The sequence below is a fragment of the Peromyscus leucopus genome, chromosome 3, assembly GCF_004664715.2.
Source record: "Peromyscus leucopus breed LL Stock chromosome 3, UCI_PerLeu_2.1, whole genome shotgun sequence".
NCBI classification, from domain to species: Eukaryota; Metazoa; Chordata; class Mammalia; order Rodentia; family Cricetidae; genus Peromyscus; species Peromyscus leucopus.
In genome coordinates, this window is record NC_051065.1 from 37,814,700 (window position 1) to 37,833,412 (window position 18,713).

An 18,713-nucleotide genomic window follows, 5' to 3' on the forward strand; every position below is an offset into this window, starting at 1 on the left:
ACCAAGTAACATATAAAGGCAAACCCATCAGAATAACACCAGACTACTCAATAGAGACTATGAAAGCTAGAAGATCATGGACAAACCTCATGCAGACACTAAGAGACCACGGATGCCAACTCAGACTATTATACCCAACAAAACTCTCAATCACCATAGGCAGAGTAAACAAAATATTCCAGGATAAAACCAGATTTAATCAATACCTGTCCACAAACCCAGCCCTAGAGAAAGCACTAGAAGGGAAAATTCAACCCAAAGAAGCTAAACACATCCATGAAAAATCAAGCAATAGATAATCCCACACCAACATACACCACAGAAGGACAACACAACACAACCACAAAAAATAACAGGAATTAACAATCACTGGTCATTAATATCCATCAATATCAATGGTCTCAACTCACCTATAAAAAGACACAGGCTAACAGAATGGATAAGAAAACAGGACCCATCCATTTGCTGCATACAAGAAACACACCTTAACTCCAAAGACAGACACTACCTCCGAGTAAAGGGCTGGGAAAAGGCTTCCCAAGCAAATGGACCTAAGAAACAAGCTGGTGTAGCTATCCTAATATCTAATAAAATAGACTTCAAACTAAAATCAATCAAAAGAGACCAGGATGGACATTACATATTTATCACGGGAAAAATCCACCAAGATGAAGTCTCAATTCTAAACATTTATGCTCCAAATACAAAAGCACCCACATTCATAAAAGAAACACTACTAAAGTTTAAAATGCACATCAAACCCACACATTAGTAGTGGGAGATTTTAACACACCACTCTCACCAAAAGATAGATCTACCAGACTGAAACTTAACAAAGAAATAAAGGACCTAACAGATGTTATGTCTCAAATGGACCTAATAGGTATCTACAGAATATTCCATCCTAACACAAAAGAATATACCTTCTTCTCAGCACCCCATGGAACCTTCTCAAAAATTGACCACATGCTTGGACACAAAACAAATCTCAACAGATACAAAAAAATTGGAATAACCTCCTGTATCTTATCAGACCACCATGCCTTAAAGTTAGACCTCAATAACAACAAAAATTATAGAAAACCCACAAACTCATGGAAACTGAATAATGCCCACCTGAAACATCAATGGGTCAAGGAAGAAATAAAGAAAGAAATTAAAGAGTTCCTAGAATTCAATGAAAATGAAAGTACAACATACCCAAACTTATGGGACACTATGAAAGCAGTGCTAAGAGGAAAATTCATAGCTCTAAATGCACACATAAAGAAGATGGAGCAATCCCATACCAGTGAATTAACAGCACAACTGAAAGCTCTAGAACAAAAAGAAACAAACTCACCCAGGAGAAATAGAAATTATGCCAGGAAATAATTAAATGGAGGGCTGAAATCAACGAAATAGAAAACAAGAGAACAATACAAAAAAATCAATGAAACAAAGAGTTGGTTCTTTGAAAAAATCAACAAAATAGACAAACCCCTAGCCAAATTAACCAAAAGGCAAAGAGAGAGCACCAAAATTCACAAAATCAGAAATGAAAAGGGAGACATAACAACAGACAACGAGGAAATCCAGAGAATCATCAGATCATACTTCAAAAACCTGTACTCCACAAAAATGGAAAACCAGGAAGAAATGGACAATTTTCTGGATAAATACCACATACCAAAATTAAATCAAGACCAGATAAACCATTTAAATAGACCAATAACCTTAAAGAAATAGAAACAGTCATCAAAAGTCTCCCAAGCAAAAAAAGCCCAGGATCAGATGGTTTCAGTGCAGAATTCTACCAGACTTTCAAAGAAGAACTAATACCAATCCTCTTCAAAGTGTTCCACACAATAGAAACAGAAGGAACACTACCAAACTCTTTTTATGAGGCTACAATTACCCTGATACCCAAAACACACAAAGATGCAACAAAGAAAGAGAACTACAGACCAATCTCCCTCATGAACATTGATGCAAAAATACTCAACAAAATATTGGCAAACCGAATCCAAGAATACATCAAAACAATCATCCATCATGACCAAGTAGGATTCATCCCAGGGATGCACGGATGGTTCAACATACGAAAATCAGTCAATGTAATACACCATATAAACAAACTGAAAGAAAAAAACCACAAGATCATCTCCTTAGATGCTGAAAAAGCCTTTGACAAAATCCAACACCCTTTCATGATAAAGGTCTTAGAAAGATTAGAAATACAAGGAACATTTCTAAACATAATAAAAGCAATTTATAGCAAGCCAACAGCAAACATCAAATTAAATGGAGAGAAACTCAAAGTGATACCACTAAATTCAGGAACAAGACAAGGCTGTCCACTCTCCCCATATTTATTCAATATAGTACTAGAAGTTCTAGCTAGAGCAATAAGACAACAAAAGGAGATCAAAGGGATACAAATTGGCAAGGAAGAAGTCAAACTTTCACTATTTGCAGATGATATGATAGTATACATAAGTGACCCCAAAAACTCTACCAGGGAACTCCTACAGCTGATAAACTCCTTCAGTCAAGTGGCAGGATACAAGATCAACTCAAAAAAATCAGTAGCCCTCCTATACACAAATGATAAAAGGGCTGAGAAAGAAGTCAGAGAAACATCACCCTTTACAATAGCCACAACTAATATAAAATACCTTGGGATAACACTAACTAAACAAGTGAAAGACCTTTTTGATAAGAACTTTAAATCTCTAAAGAAAGAAATAGAAAACATATCAGAAAATGGAAGGATCTCCCATGCTCATGGATAGGTAGGATTAACATAGTAAAAATGGCAATCTTACCAAAAGCAATCTACAGATTCAATGCAATCCCCATCAAAATACCAACACAATTCTTCACAGACTTGGAAAGAAAAATACTCAACTTCATATAGAAAAACAAGAGACCCAGGATAGCTAAAAGAATCCTATACGATAAAGCAACCCTTGGAGGCATCACCATCCCTGACCTCAAACTCTACTACAGAGCTATAGTAATAAAAACAGCTTGGTACTGGTATAAAAACCGACATACGGACCAATGGAATCGAATTGAAGACCCTGACATTAATCCATGCACATATGAACACCTGGATTTTGACAAAGGAGCCAAAACTATACATTGGAACAAAGAAAGTATCTTCAACAAATGGTGCTGGCATAACTGGATGTCAATATGTAAAAGATTACAAATAGATCCATATCTGTCACCATGCACAAAACTCAAGTCCAAGTGGATCAAAGACCTGAACATAAATCCAGTTACACTAAACTTAATAGAAAAGAAAATAGGAAGCACTCTTGAACGCATTGGCACCAGAGACCATTTCCTAAATAAAACACCAACAGCACAGACCCTGAGCACAACAATTAATAAATGGGACCTCTTGAAACTGAGAAGCTTTTGCAGGGCAAAAGACACACAGTCAATAAGACAAAAAGACAGTCAACAGATTGGGAAAAGATCTTCACCAACCCCACATCTGACAGAGGATTGATCTCCACAATATATAAAGAACTCAAGAAACTAGACATCAAAGTACTGAACAGTCCAATTAAAAAATGGGCTAAAGAGCTAAACAGAGAATTCACAAAACAAGAAACACAGATAGCTGAAAGACATTTAAAGAAATGCTCAACATCCTTAATCATCAGAGAAATGCAAATCAAAACGACTCTGAGATACCACCTTACACCTGTTAGAATGGCTACGATCAAAAACACCAATGACAACCAATGCTGGAGAGGATGTGGAGCAAAGGGAACACTCCTCTACTGTTGGTGGGAATGTAAACTTGTACAACCACTGTGGAAATCAGTATGGCGGTTTCTCAGAAAATTAGGAATCGAACTACCTCAAGACCCAGCCATCCCACTCTTGGGCATATACCCAAGGAATGCTGATTCATACCATAAAAATACATGCTCAGCTATGTTCATAGCAGCACTATTTGTAATAGCCAGAACCTGGAAACAACCTAGATGCCCATCAACAGAAGAATGGATGAAAAAAATGTGGTACATATACACAATGGAGTACTATTCAGCAGAGAAAAACAATGAAAGCATGAAATTTGCAGGCAAATGGATGGAACTAGAAAAAAATCATCCTGAGTGAGGTAACCCAAACCCAGAAAGACAGTTATGGTATGTACTCACTCATAGGTGGATTCTAGATATAAAATAAAGAACAATCAGACCACAACCCATAGAACCATAGAGGCTATATATATATAGCATGGAGGTCCCTAGGACGACTGTGGCATATAATAAATTTCAGTTTTACTCAATTATTGAAAAAAAATAGCCAAATGAATGGAAACACATGAACTATGAACCAAAGGCTGAGGGGCCCCCAGCTGGATCAGGCCCTCTGAATAGGTGAGACAGTTGATTGGCTTGATCAGTTTGGGAGGCAACTAGGCAGTGGGACCAAGTCCTGTGCTCATTGCATGAGTTGGCTGTTTGAAACCTGGAACTTATGCAGGGACACTTGGCTCAGTCTGGGAGGAAGGGACTGGACCTCCCTGGACTGAGTCTACCAGGTTGATCGCAGTCCTCGGGGGAGGACTTGTCCTGGAGGAGGTGGGAATGGAGGGTAGGCTGGGGGTAAGGGGAAGGGGTGGGAGGGGGGAGAATAGGGGAACCCATGGCTGTTATGTAGAACTGAATTGTAAAATAAAAAATATATACATATATTAAAAAAAAAAGAATGTGGATTTCACAAAGATTCTAAGAATCAAAAGTAGTCCTTGTAGAGGACAAGTTTGAGTCAACAGAGTAAAAGTCCTGGGGTCAGAGCCACAGCTTGCAAGAGAAAAACAGCAATTGCCTAGAATTGCCTATATGGTTTACCTGAAGAAGATTGAAAAGTCAATGGAAACCAAGCCCAGTGGCTCCTGAGATCCACACATTAGACCTGTTAACAAATGCAGCTCCTCATTTTATTTAATAACTAAAGCAAAGTTTTCATTTTATAAATATTACATAAAATGAAAACTTTTTTTATTATATTTTATTTACTTACTGGGGAAGGCACATGTGGAGATCAGAGAAAAATCTACAGAAGTTGGTTCTCTCCTTCTGCTCAGTGCATTCGAGGGAGCAAGCTCAGGCAGTCAGACTTGGCAGTAAGTACCTTTACTCACTGGGCCATCCTTCTAGCCACCGTGAAATGAAAGTCTTATCATTTACTGTAATTCCTACATTCATTTTTAAAGTTAACTTAAAAACATCACCATTAATACATGAATGTGTTTATCGCATTAAGAATTACTGAAACACACTTGCAAAGTATGACAGCAAGAACATTTGTGATATTGTGCAAACAACTTGAAGTCTAAGAAACATAGTATAAACCTTGCCATCTAGCACAGTGAGTGACACATAAAGACAGGAAAATGACCTAGGGGGCAGGACTTTCTCCTCTTGCTTCTACCAGTCTCATTCCTCAATGAGAGTTTTTGAACCCACTGTTCAAAGCCCCTCAGCGCTGGAGCATTCATTTGTAATTATTGTATGTCTCTTCATTGCTAAAAATACACCAAAGTTAACAATACTTAACTACTGTAAAGTGTAAATAAAAGCATGCTACAGAATAACTTACTACTCAATAAATGATAGCCTACATGCCAGTCCTGACTGAGCCCTGAACCCAGTAGCTCTCAGACAAGTTACTATCTGGAATTCTACAAAACGAGCTGGCTAGTAATGAATCTCTACTGCTTCCTTTCCATTCTAAAAATATGTAAATTCCAGTTCTCAAATATGCTGTTGAGGGAATATCCCTCATACATACATTAAAATGTAAATACTGCCCTATTTTCCAGGCTACTGAATGCTGCTGAATACACACCAAACACACTATTGGGAACATCAACTGAAACTCCAGCAAAGGGAAGGCCCGGGATAAGGAAGAGATTTGTTCTATTCCTAGTAGTGCTAACAACTTCAGAATAGTCTACTAGCTAATCTTGCAGTAGAGAAAGATCTCCTGGAGATTTTCTCTATCCTCCCTATAAACTAGAATGTTACACCAGTTACTACCACCCCCGGCGGGGGGGACGGGGACACGACCAACAACTACAGTCAGGGGCTGGAGAGATAGCTTAGCAGTTAAGAGCACCGATTGCTCTTCGAGAGGAATTTCCAGTACCCATATGGCAGCTCAAAACTGTAACTCTAGTTCCTGAGGATCCCTCACACAGACATATAAACACCAATGCACGTAAAATAAAAATAAATACATTTTTAAAAACTAAAAAAACCAACTATAGTCAACCGGCTCTAGTGTGAACTTCCCTTCACCTTTGGTTCGGTGACAAAAGGCACTGGATTTTTAGACAGGCCACACTTAGAATTCTGCCCTCACGCCAGCTACAATGACTGCACATGCGCAGCTCAGGAGTTAAGCAAAGGGTGTCTTGCATCTTACGTCATCAGTGCGCTGGCGTGGTCACACAAGCAGAGTATGCGTGGTATAGCTCCATAAGCCCGCTTCACCAGGAGCCCCTAAAAAGCCGGATGCAGACCCCACCCTCTCTGCTCTGCTCTCTCCCCCCACCTCACTATCATTCCCTCTGCTCTCCGCACATGCTCCCCTACCCCCTTCCTCCTAATAAAGCTCTCCGCTACTAAGCAACTAGGTTCTGTCATGACCATGACCTTTCTGCCGGTAACCAGCACCATTTTTCATTCGTTTCACACTCATAAAAAGCCTCAAACTCGATTTTGCTCCCGTTTCTAAAACAATGTTCTGTAGGACAGAATAGTAAACGGAAATTAGCTTAAACTGCTGTGGTGGTCTGGATGAGAAGGCTCCCCCAGGCTCCCATCTGAGGATTTGGTAGACGTTTAGGAAGGATTAAGAGGTATGACCTTGTTGGAGAAGGTGTGTCACTGGGGGATGGGCTTTGAGGTTTTAATTGCTCAAGCCAGTCCCTGTGTCTGTCTCCTACCTGCCACCACGTGTTTTATATGTTGCCTTGGTGATGGTGTCTCTTCACAACAGAAAGTAAGTAAAGCAAACATGCACTAATGTTCTCACCTAATTGCATACTCAGTAGAGATTACTTCGTATCACAACAGATCTTATACCAGCTGCATGCTTAGCACCTACTAACGTGATGGACCCAGTGCTAAGCACTTATAGGGCATTACAAAGAAGATAGCTGTAGTTAATTTACAGGTTTAAAAGAAACTATTTTTAGAACTGGAAAATACCTAGTTAAGTTAATTTTACTTGGTCCAAGTGAAATCCTTGTCCAAAGAAAAAGGGGGAATGTATGTGTGGGGGTGGGTGGGTAGAGGGTAGACCCAGAATCTTAGGTATTTCATTAACTGATTTTTAAGTAGAATAAAAAAGCAGAAATTGAAATTTAAAGTTAAAAATTCATATCAAGAAGTTACTCCCAAACAGTTTCACTGTAGTCTTACCTTTTTACCTGAAACCTACAGTAAAATTAAGAGGAAAAACACAAGTCTATCTAAAATGTACAATTAAAAGCTATTTAAAAAAAGATCCCAAAAAAACAAAAACTCAAAACCTCTTACCTGAGCGTGAAAATTGGACATAGTCGTTGTCTCTATATCTTTCTTTCCCAATATCTCCATTTTCACTGGTGAATTGGGAAAATTATATGAAAAGTAGTCTAAAAAGTCAGGTAAATAAGTAGCTGCCCCATGAACAATACCCATTACATAGAAAGCTGCAGAACTTTCATTTTCACTGAACACTAAACCCACAAATTCTTCTGCAAATCTCTGCATCTCCACAGGAGACAGGCAGGAGAGCTCGTCACTGTAGGCGTGGATGACGGACGCTCCTCCATTAGGCTGGTGTTCAATATGAAGGAGCTGCTTGAACTCCAAAGTGTCCAACCTTTTAAGGTTCTTCTGAACTCGTGGTTCCTTTAATGAGACAAATGGCAATTCACTGCTATCAGGAATTTTAGAATCACGGTTCTTGGTATCCAAATGTGTTCCAACGTAGTCCTTTGTGTTATCATTTAAGATGCCTCTGGCTTCCCGATCTCCAGCACCAGACAGCAATCCTGAACAGATGGTCTGAATAGATTTGCTATACATTTTGGGACGCTTTCGTTTTTCATTCTCTTTGTGTTTCTTTTTCTTTTTCTTCTTTACTTTTTTAATTTGTAAGTCTTCTACACTTGTTTTTGGTTTCTCCTTCCCACCTGTTGGGAAAAATTTTTTTTGAAACTCCATATTTTTAATTACTTAAAAAAACATGCTTTTAGGAATTGTTTTGTAATAAATAAATTTACTTCTGACAATTCTGAAAAATCACTGAGAATTCGTTTTCTATTCAAATTTTATTTTGTCTTTCCTTCTCGCTCATCCGTTCTCTGCCTTTACATACACACAGAGACACCAGGCTCAAGACTGCCAATGAGACAGAGCCGGTGCTAGTGCTCACCCAAGTAATGAGTGAGTCAAGTTTCAGAAAGTGTAGTCTTCAAATGTAAAAAGCATAAGCTCAGAAATAAATGTGAGCAACACCCTTCAGATAGTTCTCATGGATATTATAAAGTTTATTTTATCTGAAGTTTTAAAAAATCAAATCCAGCCAACCAGCGGTGGTACAAGCCTTTAATTCTAATACTCAGGAGGCAGATGCAAGCTGATCTCTGTGAGTTCAAGGCTCCCCTCTCTACAAAGAGAGTTCCAGGACAGCCAGAGCTGTTACACAGAGAAACCTTGTCTCAAAAAAAAAAAAAAAAAAAAAAAAAAAAAAGAAGAAAGAAAAAGAAAGAAGAAAGAAAAAATCATATCCAGAGGCCAAGGAGACTCATAAATCACAAAGTCAGAAGCATTTGCATAGTATGACACCAGTGTCAGAGCAAAGCACAGCATAGCAGTCCCTCAGCTTCTCCTTTCCTCCTCAGTGAGCTACAGAGTTCTAGTCAAGACCCAGCAGGTACCCTACAGGAGATGACAAATCAGAATCCTCTCTCATCACTGTGTTCCAGTGATGCCCAGGTGCTAGGTAAAGGAAAAACAGAAGAGAAAGACATGAAGGAGAAGGGCAATGTAGCTTAGACACTCGAGAATTTCTGTCAACGAAGATAGCAGATTCTGGGTCATAATCCCAGAAATTCCAGGAATAAAAGACTAACCTAACGCACACAGGCTGCTTAATTAGAAAACTTATTATGTACACAAAAGCACACACATCATTTACATACACTCAAATATTTTTCTATTTTTCTTATATAGAAATAAGCAGACTATGAAAATGCATATGTGTTACAAAAGTTTCCAAAGATAAATATAAAAAGGACAACAAAGTAACAATTCAGAAAAGAAGACATTGTTTCCGCTCCTTTTTTTCTGTTTTTGTTTGGAAGGGGATTGTTTTGTTGAGTAAATCTGTGTACCACATCCATGCCCGGTGCCTTTGGAGACCAGAAAGGGAGGTGAGATCCCCTAGAAACGGAGTTGGAGAGAGGTGTGAGCCTCCACGTGCAGTGCTGGGCATTAAACCCAGGTCCTCGGAAAAGAGTAGCCAGCACTCTTGACCATGATTCATCTTGCTAGACCCCTTTTTGAGGAGCTCTGTTGTTCTGACTTTTAAGGCAAGATGACATTGGACTCCTGAAGAACCTCTGACTCCGCCTGCAGGGACTACAGTGCCGGGGTTACAGGCCTGGGCCATCACACTCCGCTTCGATGCTGTTATTACGACAGGCCATGAAGAAAAGTATCCCAATGACAATGAGTCTCAAACATGGTACACAGCTGAGGATAACCCTGAACTTGATCCTCCTCCCTCCTTTCCCACATCCTGAGATTATAGGCATGCCCTCCACACCCAGTATTATGCAGTGCTGAGGACAAAATCCAGGGCTTCAGCATAGCAGGGTGTACTTCATCAACTGAGCCACATCCCCAACTCTTTTTTTTTTTCTTTTTGGTTTTTCGAGACAGGGTTTCTCTGTGTAGCTTTGCGCCTTTCCTGGAACTCGCTTTGGAGACCAGGCTGGCCTCGAACTCACAGAGATCCGCCTGCCTCTGCCTCCCAAGTGCTGGGATTAAAGGCGTGCGCCACCACCGCCCGGCCCCAACTCTTAAAATGCTTCTTTTACATGAAATTTTCCATGTTCACATGTCTCTCATTTCTTTAGTTTTTATGACTGAGATGTTCTACCTATTTTCAAAACTAAACCTCTCTGGCCAGTTCCCAAAAGATTTGAATCTCCAAAAGAACCACCTCCACCTAGTGTTTTTCCTTCATTCAACATTCTTTCACTTTTTAGTGTGTGTGTGTACACAAGCTGCTACGTGCACAGCACAACATGTGTGCTGCAATCAGGACAACCTTCAGGAGTGGGTTCTTTCTTTCCGTGTAGGTTCCAGAGATCAAGGGGTCAAATTTCAGTCATCTAAGTCAGTGATTCTCAACCTGTAGGTCATGTCCCATAAGCTATCCTGCATATTAGATATTTTCTATTCATAGCAGTAGCAAAACTACAATTATGAAGTAGCAGTGAAATAATTTTATGGTCGGGGGTCACCACAACATGAGGAACTGTATCAAATAGTCAAAGCATTAGGAAGCCTGAGAAAACAAATTCTGTCTAAGTATGTACTTCCAAAACATCCGATCAGGTGAACACCTTAAAAACAAAAACTAGGGACTGAGCATGTTACTCAGGTGGTACAATACTCATCTGGAACGTAAGAAGCACCTGGGTCCAATTCCAGCACTACATAAACTAGGCATGGCAGCATACAACTGCAGATCTCACCTCAGAGGTATGGCTACATATTAAGTTTTAGATTAACCTGGGATACATGAGATACTGTCTCAAAAATTAATAAATTACTCAAAAAAAGACAAAAAATAAAGAGTAAAACAGTGGAGTAACCAAATGAAAGAGCAAAGAAGTCTTAAACAAAATCCAATAAAATAAGAAAAAGTCTATCAATGAGATTAAAAATATAATTTAAAGGGTATATAGGTTGCTTGTTTGTGTTTTGGTTTTTTTTGACACAGGTTTCTCTGTATAGCCTTGGCTGTCCTGGAACTCAGGGATCCACCTACCTCTGCCTCCTGAGTGTGTGAATTAAAGGCTGTGCCATCACCGCCCAGTTTGGGCATAGGTGTTAATAGCAATCTCAAAGCCCATAATGGAAAATACATGTAAATTACACAAATTAAACCATTTTGAAATAAACAAAACCTCACTGCAATGAAAATGTTTAAAATCTAATTAAATTCATGTATTGAAATATAACAGCTGGGCTGTGGTGGTGCACGCCTTTAATCTCAGCGCTTTAATCCCAGCACTTGGGAGGCAGAGCCAGGCCTCTGTGAGTTCGAGGCTAGCCTGGTCTATAGAGCGAGATCCAGGACAGGAACCAAAACTACACAGAGAAACCCTGTCTTGAAAAACAAACAAACGAATAAATAAATAAATACCCTGTAACCAATTACATTACTTTGAAATAAAATAGACAACATTTAGTCTATTCCCTAGTGTTCAGGATGAACCAAAAAAATATTACAATAGTCAGCAACTTAAAAATGCAAACTAACAAGTCAAAAGAGACTCTTATGATGGACATCCAGGAGCTAAATGATCCTGGCAAATTACTTTGTAATTAACTATTACAGTGTGCAGAGGAGCTGATATGCCTAAGACTGCTTGTTAGGCCGGCCCTTGCCTGGGGTTTGGAAACTTGAGTTCTGAAGGGTCCCTACAGTGTGCTTCACTGTTCTCACCTGTACAGGTACTGTGATATGTGCTGAGGACTTGTCTTCTATAGCTGAGTGCTGGTTTTCCTTCTGGAAGTCTAATGGCCTGCAGTAGGCAGACGGTGTCGATGTACCTACTCCCAATAAACCGAGTCACTAATGAGCTTTCCTGGTCCAAGACATTCTAGGCATGCTGTCACAACTTACTGAGTTAAGCATAATCCGACATAACTCCGCTTAGAGAAGAGTCTGAGACACTTATGCTTCATTTCCCACAGATATTACCCCATGCACATTTCCTTCTATGCCCATTTTCCTTTTACACTTTCATAATAATAAATCATATCACAGGACCAACGATTATGCTGGGCCCTGTGAATCTTCCCACCTCTTTCTTCACAGAACCTGAATGTAGGCTTGGAAATCCCCAAAGAACAGAGGTAAAATGTATTCTTTACATTAAACCAAACTAAGGAACTAGCTTATATTGGAAAGATTTTAAGAACATTATATATTCTCTCTGTTTCTACATATACAATTCTTTGGTGCCTATATAGAAAATTTTTAAGTATTTTAAGGAGTTATCATTTTGATTATCAATACTCTTGTCTTACAGTAAAAATACTGAAAGTTTACATTACTCTAAACCTGTAACTCTAACAAACCCAATGATTCTGATATAATAAAAGACTGAGATAAACTTGGAACAGAAAACAGAACTGCTGTCTAAGGAACATGGACAACTCTCAAATTATGTATGACTCAAAGTAAAAGTATGCTGGAGTGCAGAACAGACAAGGACACACAGACTGGGGTGGGAGAGGACGCCACACATGGGGGTTGGGGGGTGGAGGTGAGAGGACTCCGCATACACAGACAAGGACACACACAGGAGGAGGACCACACGACACTTCGAATACACAGACAAGGACAAGGACATGGGGACAGACACACACACCAAGCACCATACACTCACGCACGCACGCATGCACACACGCACGCACGTGCACACACACACATGGCAGTGATGGAAAGGACTCCACATACACAGACAAGAACACACCCACGGGGCGGAAGGACTCCATATACGAAGACCTAGGGGTTGAAGCGGGGGTGCCTAACTGGAAGCAAAAGAAACAGGGACAGAAAAACGCAGATACACATTCAACAAGGGATAACGGACACCCACAGACAAGAGAAGAACTCATAGAAACAAGCACATCCGCAGCGGTACAGCAGAGAGGTGGTGTCCATGTGACCCTAGTGACTCGGCCTTAAAAGGCAAAGGGCCAAGAGCTTGGGCCAGCAAGGGCTATACAGCAACCTCCAGGACAGCCTGAGAAGGCCTGCCTAAAAGAAAAGGAAAGGAGGTGGGAGGGAGAGGAGGAGAGTCGGAAGAAGGAGAAGGGGAGTATGGTAATATTTTATTTGTACTGAAATGTGATTTTAATTTTATGTTTGTGGTGGTATTGTGTTCACCAAAATATTGTGTACCTTAATAAATTTATCTGGGGTCAGAGAACAGACAGCCACTAGATACAAAGGCTAGAAAATGGTGGCACTCACACCTTTAATCCTAGCATTCCAGAGATAGAAATCCCTCTGGATCTCTGTGAGTTCAAGGCCACATTGGAAATAGCCAAGCATGGTGACACATGCCTTTAATCCCAGAAAGCCAGCCTTTAATCCCAGGGAGTGGTGGTAGAAAGCAGGAAGATATATAAGGCGTGAGGGCCAGAAACTAGAAAGAATTTGGCTGGTTAAGCATGTGGCTGGTTAAGTTTTAGGCTTTTGAGCAGCAGTTCAGCTGAAAGCCATTGGGATGAGGACACAGAAGCTTCCAGTCTGAGGAAACAAGACCAGCTGAGAAGTTGACCAGGTGAGGTTAGCTGTGGCTCATTCTGTCTCTCTGATCTACCAGCATTGACCCCAATACCTGGCTCCGGGTTTGATTTTATTAATAAGAACTGTTAAGATTCCTGCTACATATGTTAATAAATAAAGTTGCCCTGGGGCCAGAGCTATTAGAGCCATAGCAAGAGCGTGGTGGTTAGAAGAGCTAGGTAGATTTCTATGTGTTCAGGGATACAGCCAGTATTGGAGACATACGCCTTTAAGACCTGGAGGGCGGTACTTACAGACAGTGACAAGGCAGTCATGTGGTTGAGTTTACAACCAATGAGAAGGCAGAACAGAAAGACTATTTAAAGACAGACAAACAGGAAGAAGCTCTCTCTCTCAGGGAAGCTAGGAGCACTGCAGGAGGTAAGATTTTATCTCTGAGCTCTGACCTCTCGGCTTTCTCTTTTACATTGGCTCTGTGTTTCTTATTTTAAAAAGACGATTGGTTACATCTACAGGGGAGGGAGGGAAACAGAAGCATATGCTTTGGGTGGTGATTATAAAAACTTGCTTTAAAAATAAATAGATCGCTGGGTGGTGGTAGCGGCGGCGGTAGCGGCGGCGGCAGCGGCGGCGCATGCCTTTGATGCCAGCCTACAGGCAGAGGCAAGCCAATCTCTGTGAATTCAAGGCCAGCCTGGTCTACAAAGTTCTTGGACACACACAGAAACCCTGTCTCGAAAAACCAAAAGATAGATAGATAGATAGATAGATAGATAGATAGATAGACAAATAAATAACAAATAAATAAATAAATGAGTGTTCACTGATGATAATTTCTACCAGTAACCTACATATATCTTTTAAGCTAACAAAGTAAAAAATAAATTTTACCCAGGAAAACTGGATCATTTTTCATATCTGATATAGTAATAATACATTCAACTCTATTACCATGCACAGAATACAGAAGCAATAACAGCTTACTGATTTCCAGTCTGTGGTCTCTGAGAAGCAATTTTGGTTTTTAGGTCTGCATGGGTTTGCAGGGTGGTGAAAGCATGGGTGGGGGCCAGAGGACAGTCCTGGGTGTTCCCCTCAGGAACACCATCGACCTCCTTTAAAGAAAGGTCTCTTATATACAAGGAGCTCACAAACCAGGCTCGACTAGCCAGAAAGTGCCAGGATTCCTCCTGTCTCCACTTCCCCAGCAATGGTATAACAAGAGGGCATTCACAATGCCGGTTAACTTTCACATGGGGTCTGGAAATCAAACTCAGATCCTCATGCTGAAGAAAAAAACACTTCACAACAGATCTATATCCTGGCTCAACAACTGTTGAGGAATATTTGTTTACACTGTAAAGATGTGTCTTTGCCAAGGTGCCTTATGATTGGTTTAATAAAGAGCTGAATAGCTAGGCAGGAGAGGATAGATAGGCGAGACTTTCAGGGAAAGAGAGGAAGAGGAATATAGGTGCACGATTTTACCAGTAGACTTGGAGCAAGTCCAATGTACAGTACTAAAAGGTAACCACGCCACGTAGTTTTAAAAAATATGGGTTAATAAGTTATGAGCTAGTTGAGAAAAAAAAAACCTAAGCTAAGGCTAAGCTTTCATAACTTAGTAAGTCTCTGTCATTATTTGCAGGCTAGCAGTCCAAAGACAGCCGACAAGAAAGCTTGCTACAAACAACTTTGATTTTTAACAACACAATGCTATCATTCTTCCTGCCATGATGTACCCTACTGTGAGCTCTGGTGTGCTGTCAGTGACCTAGGACTTAACCTATTAGACCTGCTCATGAGTAAAACATCTCACATAACGTAATGATAAAATTTTAAAATACTAAAATCAAAACATGTATTTTTTCTTATTACTTAATTTTAATGAAGTATATAAGATGGCTAGAAAATATGCACATGTTCAAAAATAGTTGGTGGACTTTGGTAAAGAAGGATGAGACCCACTAAATAAGTTTATATAATGTATTTGTTCCTATGAACTAAGAGCAAGTAATCCCACTATGTAAAACAATGACTTTCCTATTAAATTTTTTTCACATACATATAATTATGTATAATATACATGTACATATGTGTAGTCATACAAAACTCAAAACTTTATAGGGTTTTTATTTTGTTTTAGTATCATACATTTTTTTTTCCTTTCTTTTTTAAAATAGAGTCTTGCTATGTAGCCCAGGTTAACCTAAAACTCACTATCCTGTCCAAGCTGGCCTGGAACTTTTGATCCTCATGCTTCAGTCTCCTGAGCAGTAGGAGAGGATACAATTATGAGACATCATGCTCAGGTTCAACACACACACACACACACACACACACACACACACACACACACAATCTTACTTGTTTGTTCATTTGCTTGTTTATATGTGAGTGTTTTGCCTGCATATACCTATGTGCACACATAGATACCTGGTGCCCAAAGAGGTCAGAAGAAGGCACTAGATCCCCTGAAACTAGAGTTACAGATGGTCGTAAGCCATCATGCTGGGACCTGAACTTGGGTCCTCTCAAAGGGTACAGTGCTGTTAACTACTCATCTCTCTAACCTCAGTTCAGTGAAAGTTTTAGGGAAAACACAAAGAAAATGAGATTCGGGGAGGACAGAGTTAGTAACTACATTTCCAAATGTCTGTATGTTACAGCTTATAACATTACAAAAGAAACCTATGAGGAGAGAATAAAAGATAGATGTGGAAAAGAACAACGTAGCAACTAAAGACTAAGAGTATATTGCCTCTTACAAGCTGACCAGCCCCTTGCTCCACACCATCAACAACAGATGATTCTATTCCCTGACCACGTCCATACAATGCTCAACAGATTAGTTTTGCTGGATAGTAAAAGCCAACACAAGGCACTTACAAAGACAGGGTCACTTTTCCAAATGAACCGTGCTTTTACTAGTGTGATTACCTATATACTATATACCGAGGAGAAAGGACAATGTTGGTTTTGTTGCTTTTTAATCCCAAAATTATCCTTTCAAAGACGTTTCCAAGATTACTCTCTACTTGTTGAAGGACTCTGACATTCCATACTTCTACTCACATAACCTTCACAGCAACATGAATTATTACTTACCTCCACTGTACAGTAATCATTTCCTTAAGATTTCCTAGTCATCCCAAAGGTTACAAATTATTTTCTAAACCTACTTCATTCTGTTTGTTTGTGTTTTCATCACTAGCTTCACCTTTACTCAGTTCAAAATGTCTCCTAAATTTTCCATCTACTTCAAAGTCAAGGTAAATATTGCATATTCCTAAAAAATTCTCAGTTCAATAAGGTATTTTCATATATAAAGTTCTCTAGGGCTCTAGTCACCAATGAAGAATATATGAGCTTAAGTATTCTGAGGCCACAGACTGTTACTCTAATAGCAAAAATGTGTATCACTGCACATTCAAATAAAGAACAGAACTGGATAAACCAATAGAGTGCAGTTAAGTAAACATCTGGAGTATTAATCACTGGCTGCTTCACAGCATAACTGCAGTTATTCACGTCCTGCCTCTAAGGCGCACAGTCCAATCCCACAGCACCGTGGGAACCCAGAGCAGGGTGGGCTGTGTTCCCTGGTACTGCACAGACAGGCGTGGTGGTGCACATCTGCCATCCTAGCCCCTGGGACGTGGAGGCAAGCACATCACATGTGCAAGTTCATTCCCGTAGATCCAGTTTGAGGCCAACCTTGGACCCATGAGACCCTGTCTCAAAAACAGAACAACAGGGGACCAAAGAAATGGCTCAGTGGTTAAGAGCACTGGTTGCTCTCGCAGAGGACCTGAGCTCAGTTCCCAACACCCACATGGTGGTTCACAGTCTCCTGTAACTCCAGTTTCAGGGGACCTGACGCTTCGTTCTGGTCTCCATCAGCACCAGGCACAGACATAGAACAAATACACAAGTGCAGGCAAAACATCCATACATGTAATTTCTAAAAAAAAAAAAAAAAAAAAAAAAAAAAAAAAAAAACTGAAAAAATAAATAGATAAAACTACAGCGAGGCATGGAGGTACACGCCTTTAACTCCAGCACTCCAAACACAGAGGAAGGAGGATCTATATGACTTTTAGGCCAGCCTAGTCTACATATTGAGCTCCAGGCCAACCAAAGTTACATAATGAGACTCTGTCTCAAAAATAACATAAAATAAAACAACAATAGTAACAAAACTACAGGGGCAAAAGAAACAGAACAAAAGGATTGAGAACATTAACCAGGAAGTCATCACCTAATTGGGGATGTATTTCTTTTAAGGTGTAAAGAATATTACAGGAAGGAAAATTCTGGGGTTGGAGAGCTGGCTCAGTGGTTAAAAATATTTGCTTTTCAGTTCCCAGCACCCACACTGAGTATCTCACCACCACCTGTAACTCCAGCTCCAGATCTGACACCCTCTTCTCTGATCCCTGAAGATACTGCATACACATGGTAAGCATAGTGCACTCAGGCACACATACATAAAATAAACAAATCTTTGAATAAAACATTCTGACCTGTTATTATATAAAGAAACAGTATTTGCAAATATGACAAAGAATAAAATGAAAATGAAGAGTCCACATTTATTCTAAGTAATATAAATTAGTTACTGTGTCTCATATCCGATATTATACTGTTTTTTTCTCCCTTGTGGATATGAGCATTTATGGACACCCAAATTCAATTTGAAATTAATGGAAGTCAAAGGGTTCTGATCAACAACTGTCAATCTAATGGAATAGCCAATGCCGTCCCAACTGCCTCACAAGAGAACATCACTGATTCATACCTTACAACCTAGGTGAATTGGAGACTGTTCTTATCTCTAATGGAACATAAGTTCTCATCTTTTATAGGATTTATTATGTTGCTGCCCAACACACTACCCCAAAATTCTTCTTCCCACCTTTTCTCATGTACAAACATTAACTGAACACCATTTAACAGAGAAACAAGAAACAAAGAGGACATGCTGGGTTTGTTTGGTTGGTTGGTTAAGACCAAAAAGAATGCTCTTGGCCACAGGAGGTGGTGGCCCACGCCTTTAAACCTAGTACTTGGGAGGCAGAGGCAGGCAGATCTCTGTGAGTTTGAGTTCAGCCTGGTCTACAGAGTGAGTTCCAGGACAGTCAGGA

The 18,713-nt window shown here is 39.9% G+C and overlaps 1 protein-coding gene across 1 annotated transcript in view; it reads right to left on the reverse strand.

Moving 5' to 3' along the window:
* Positions 1 to 18,713, reverse strand: part of Rsbn1l (round spermatid basic protein 1 like) — a 68,840-nt gene that overhangs the window by 24,648 nt on the left and 25,479 nt on the right. The window contains exon 3 of the mRNA XM_028855134.2: positions 7,557 to 8,197. Within this exon, the coding sequence (XP_028710967.1) occupies positions 7,557 to 8,197 (641 nt within the window). The remainder of the gene's footprint in view (positions 1 to 7,556; positions 8,198 to 18,713) is intronic.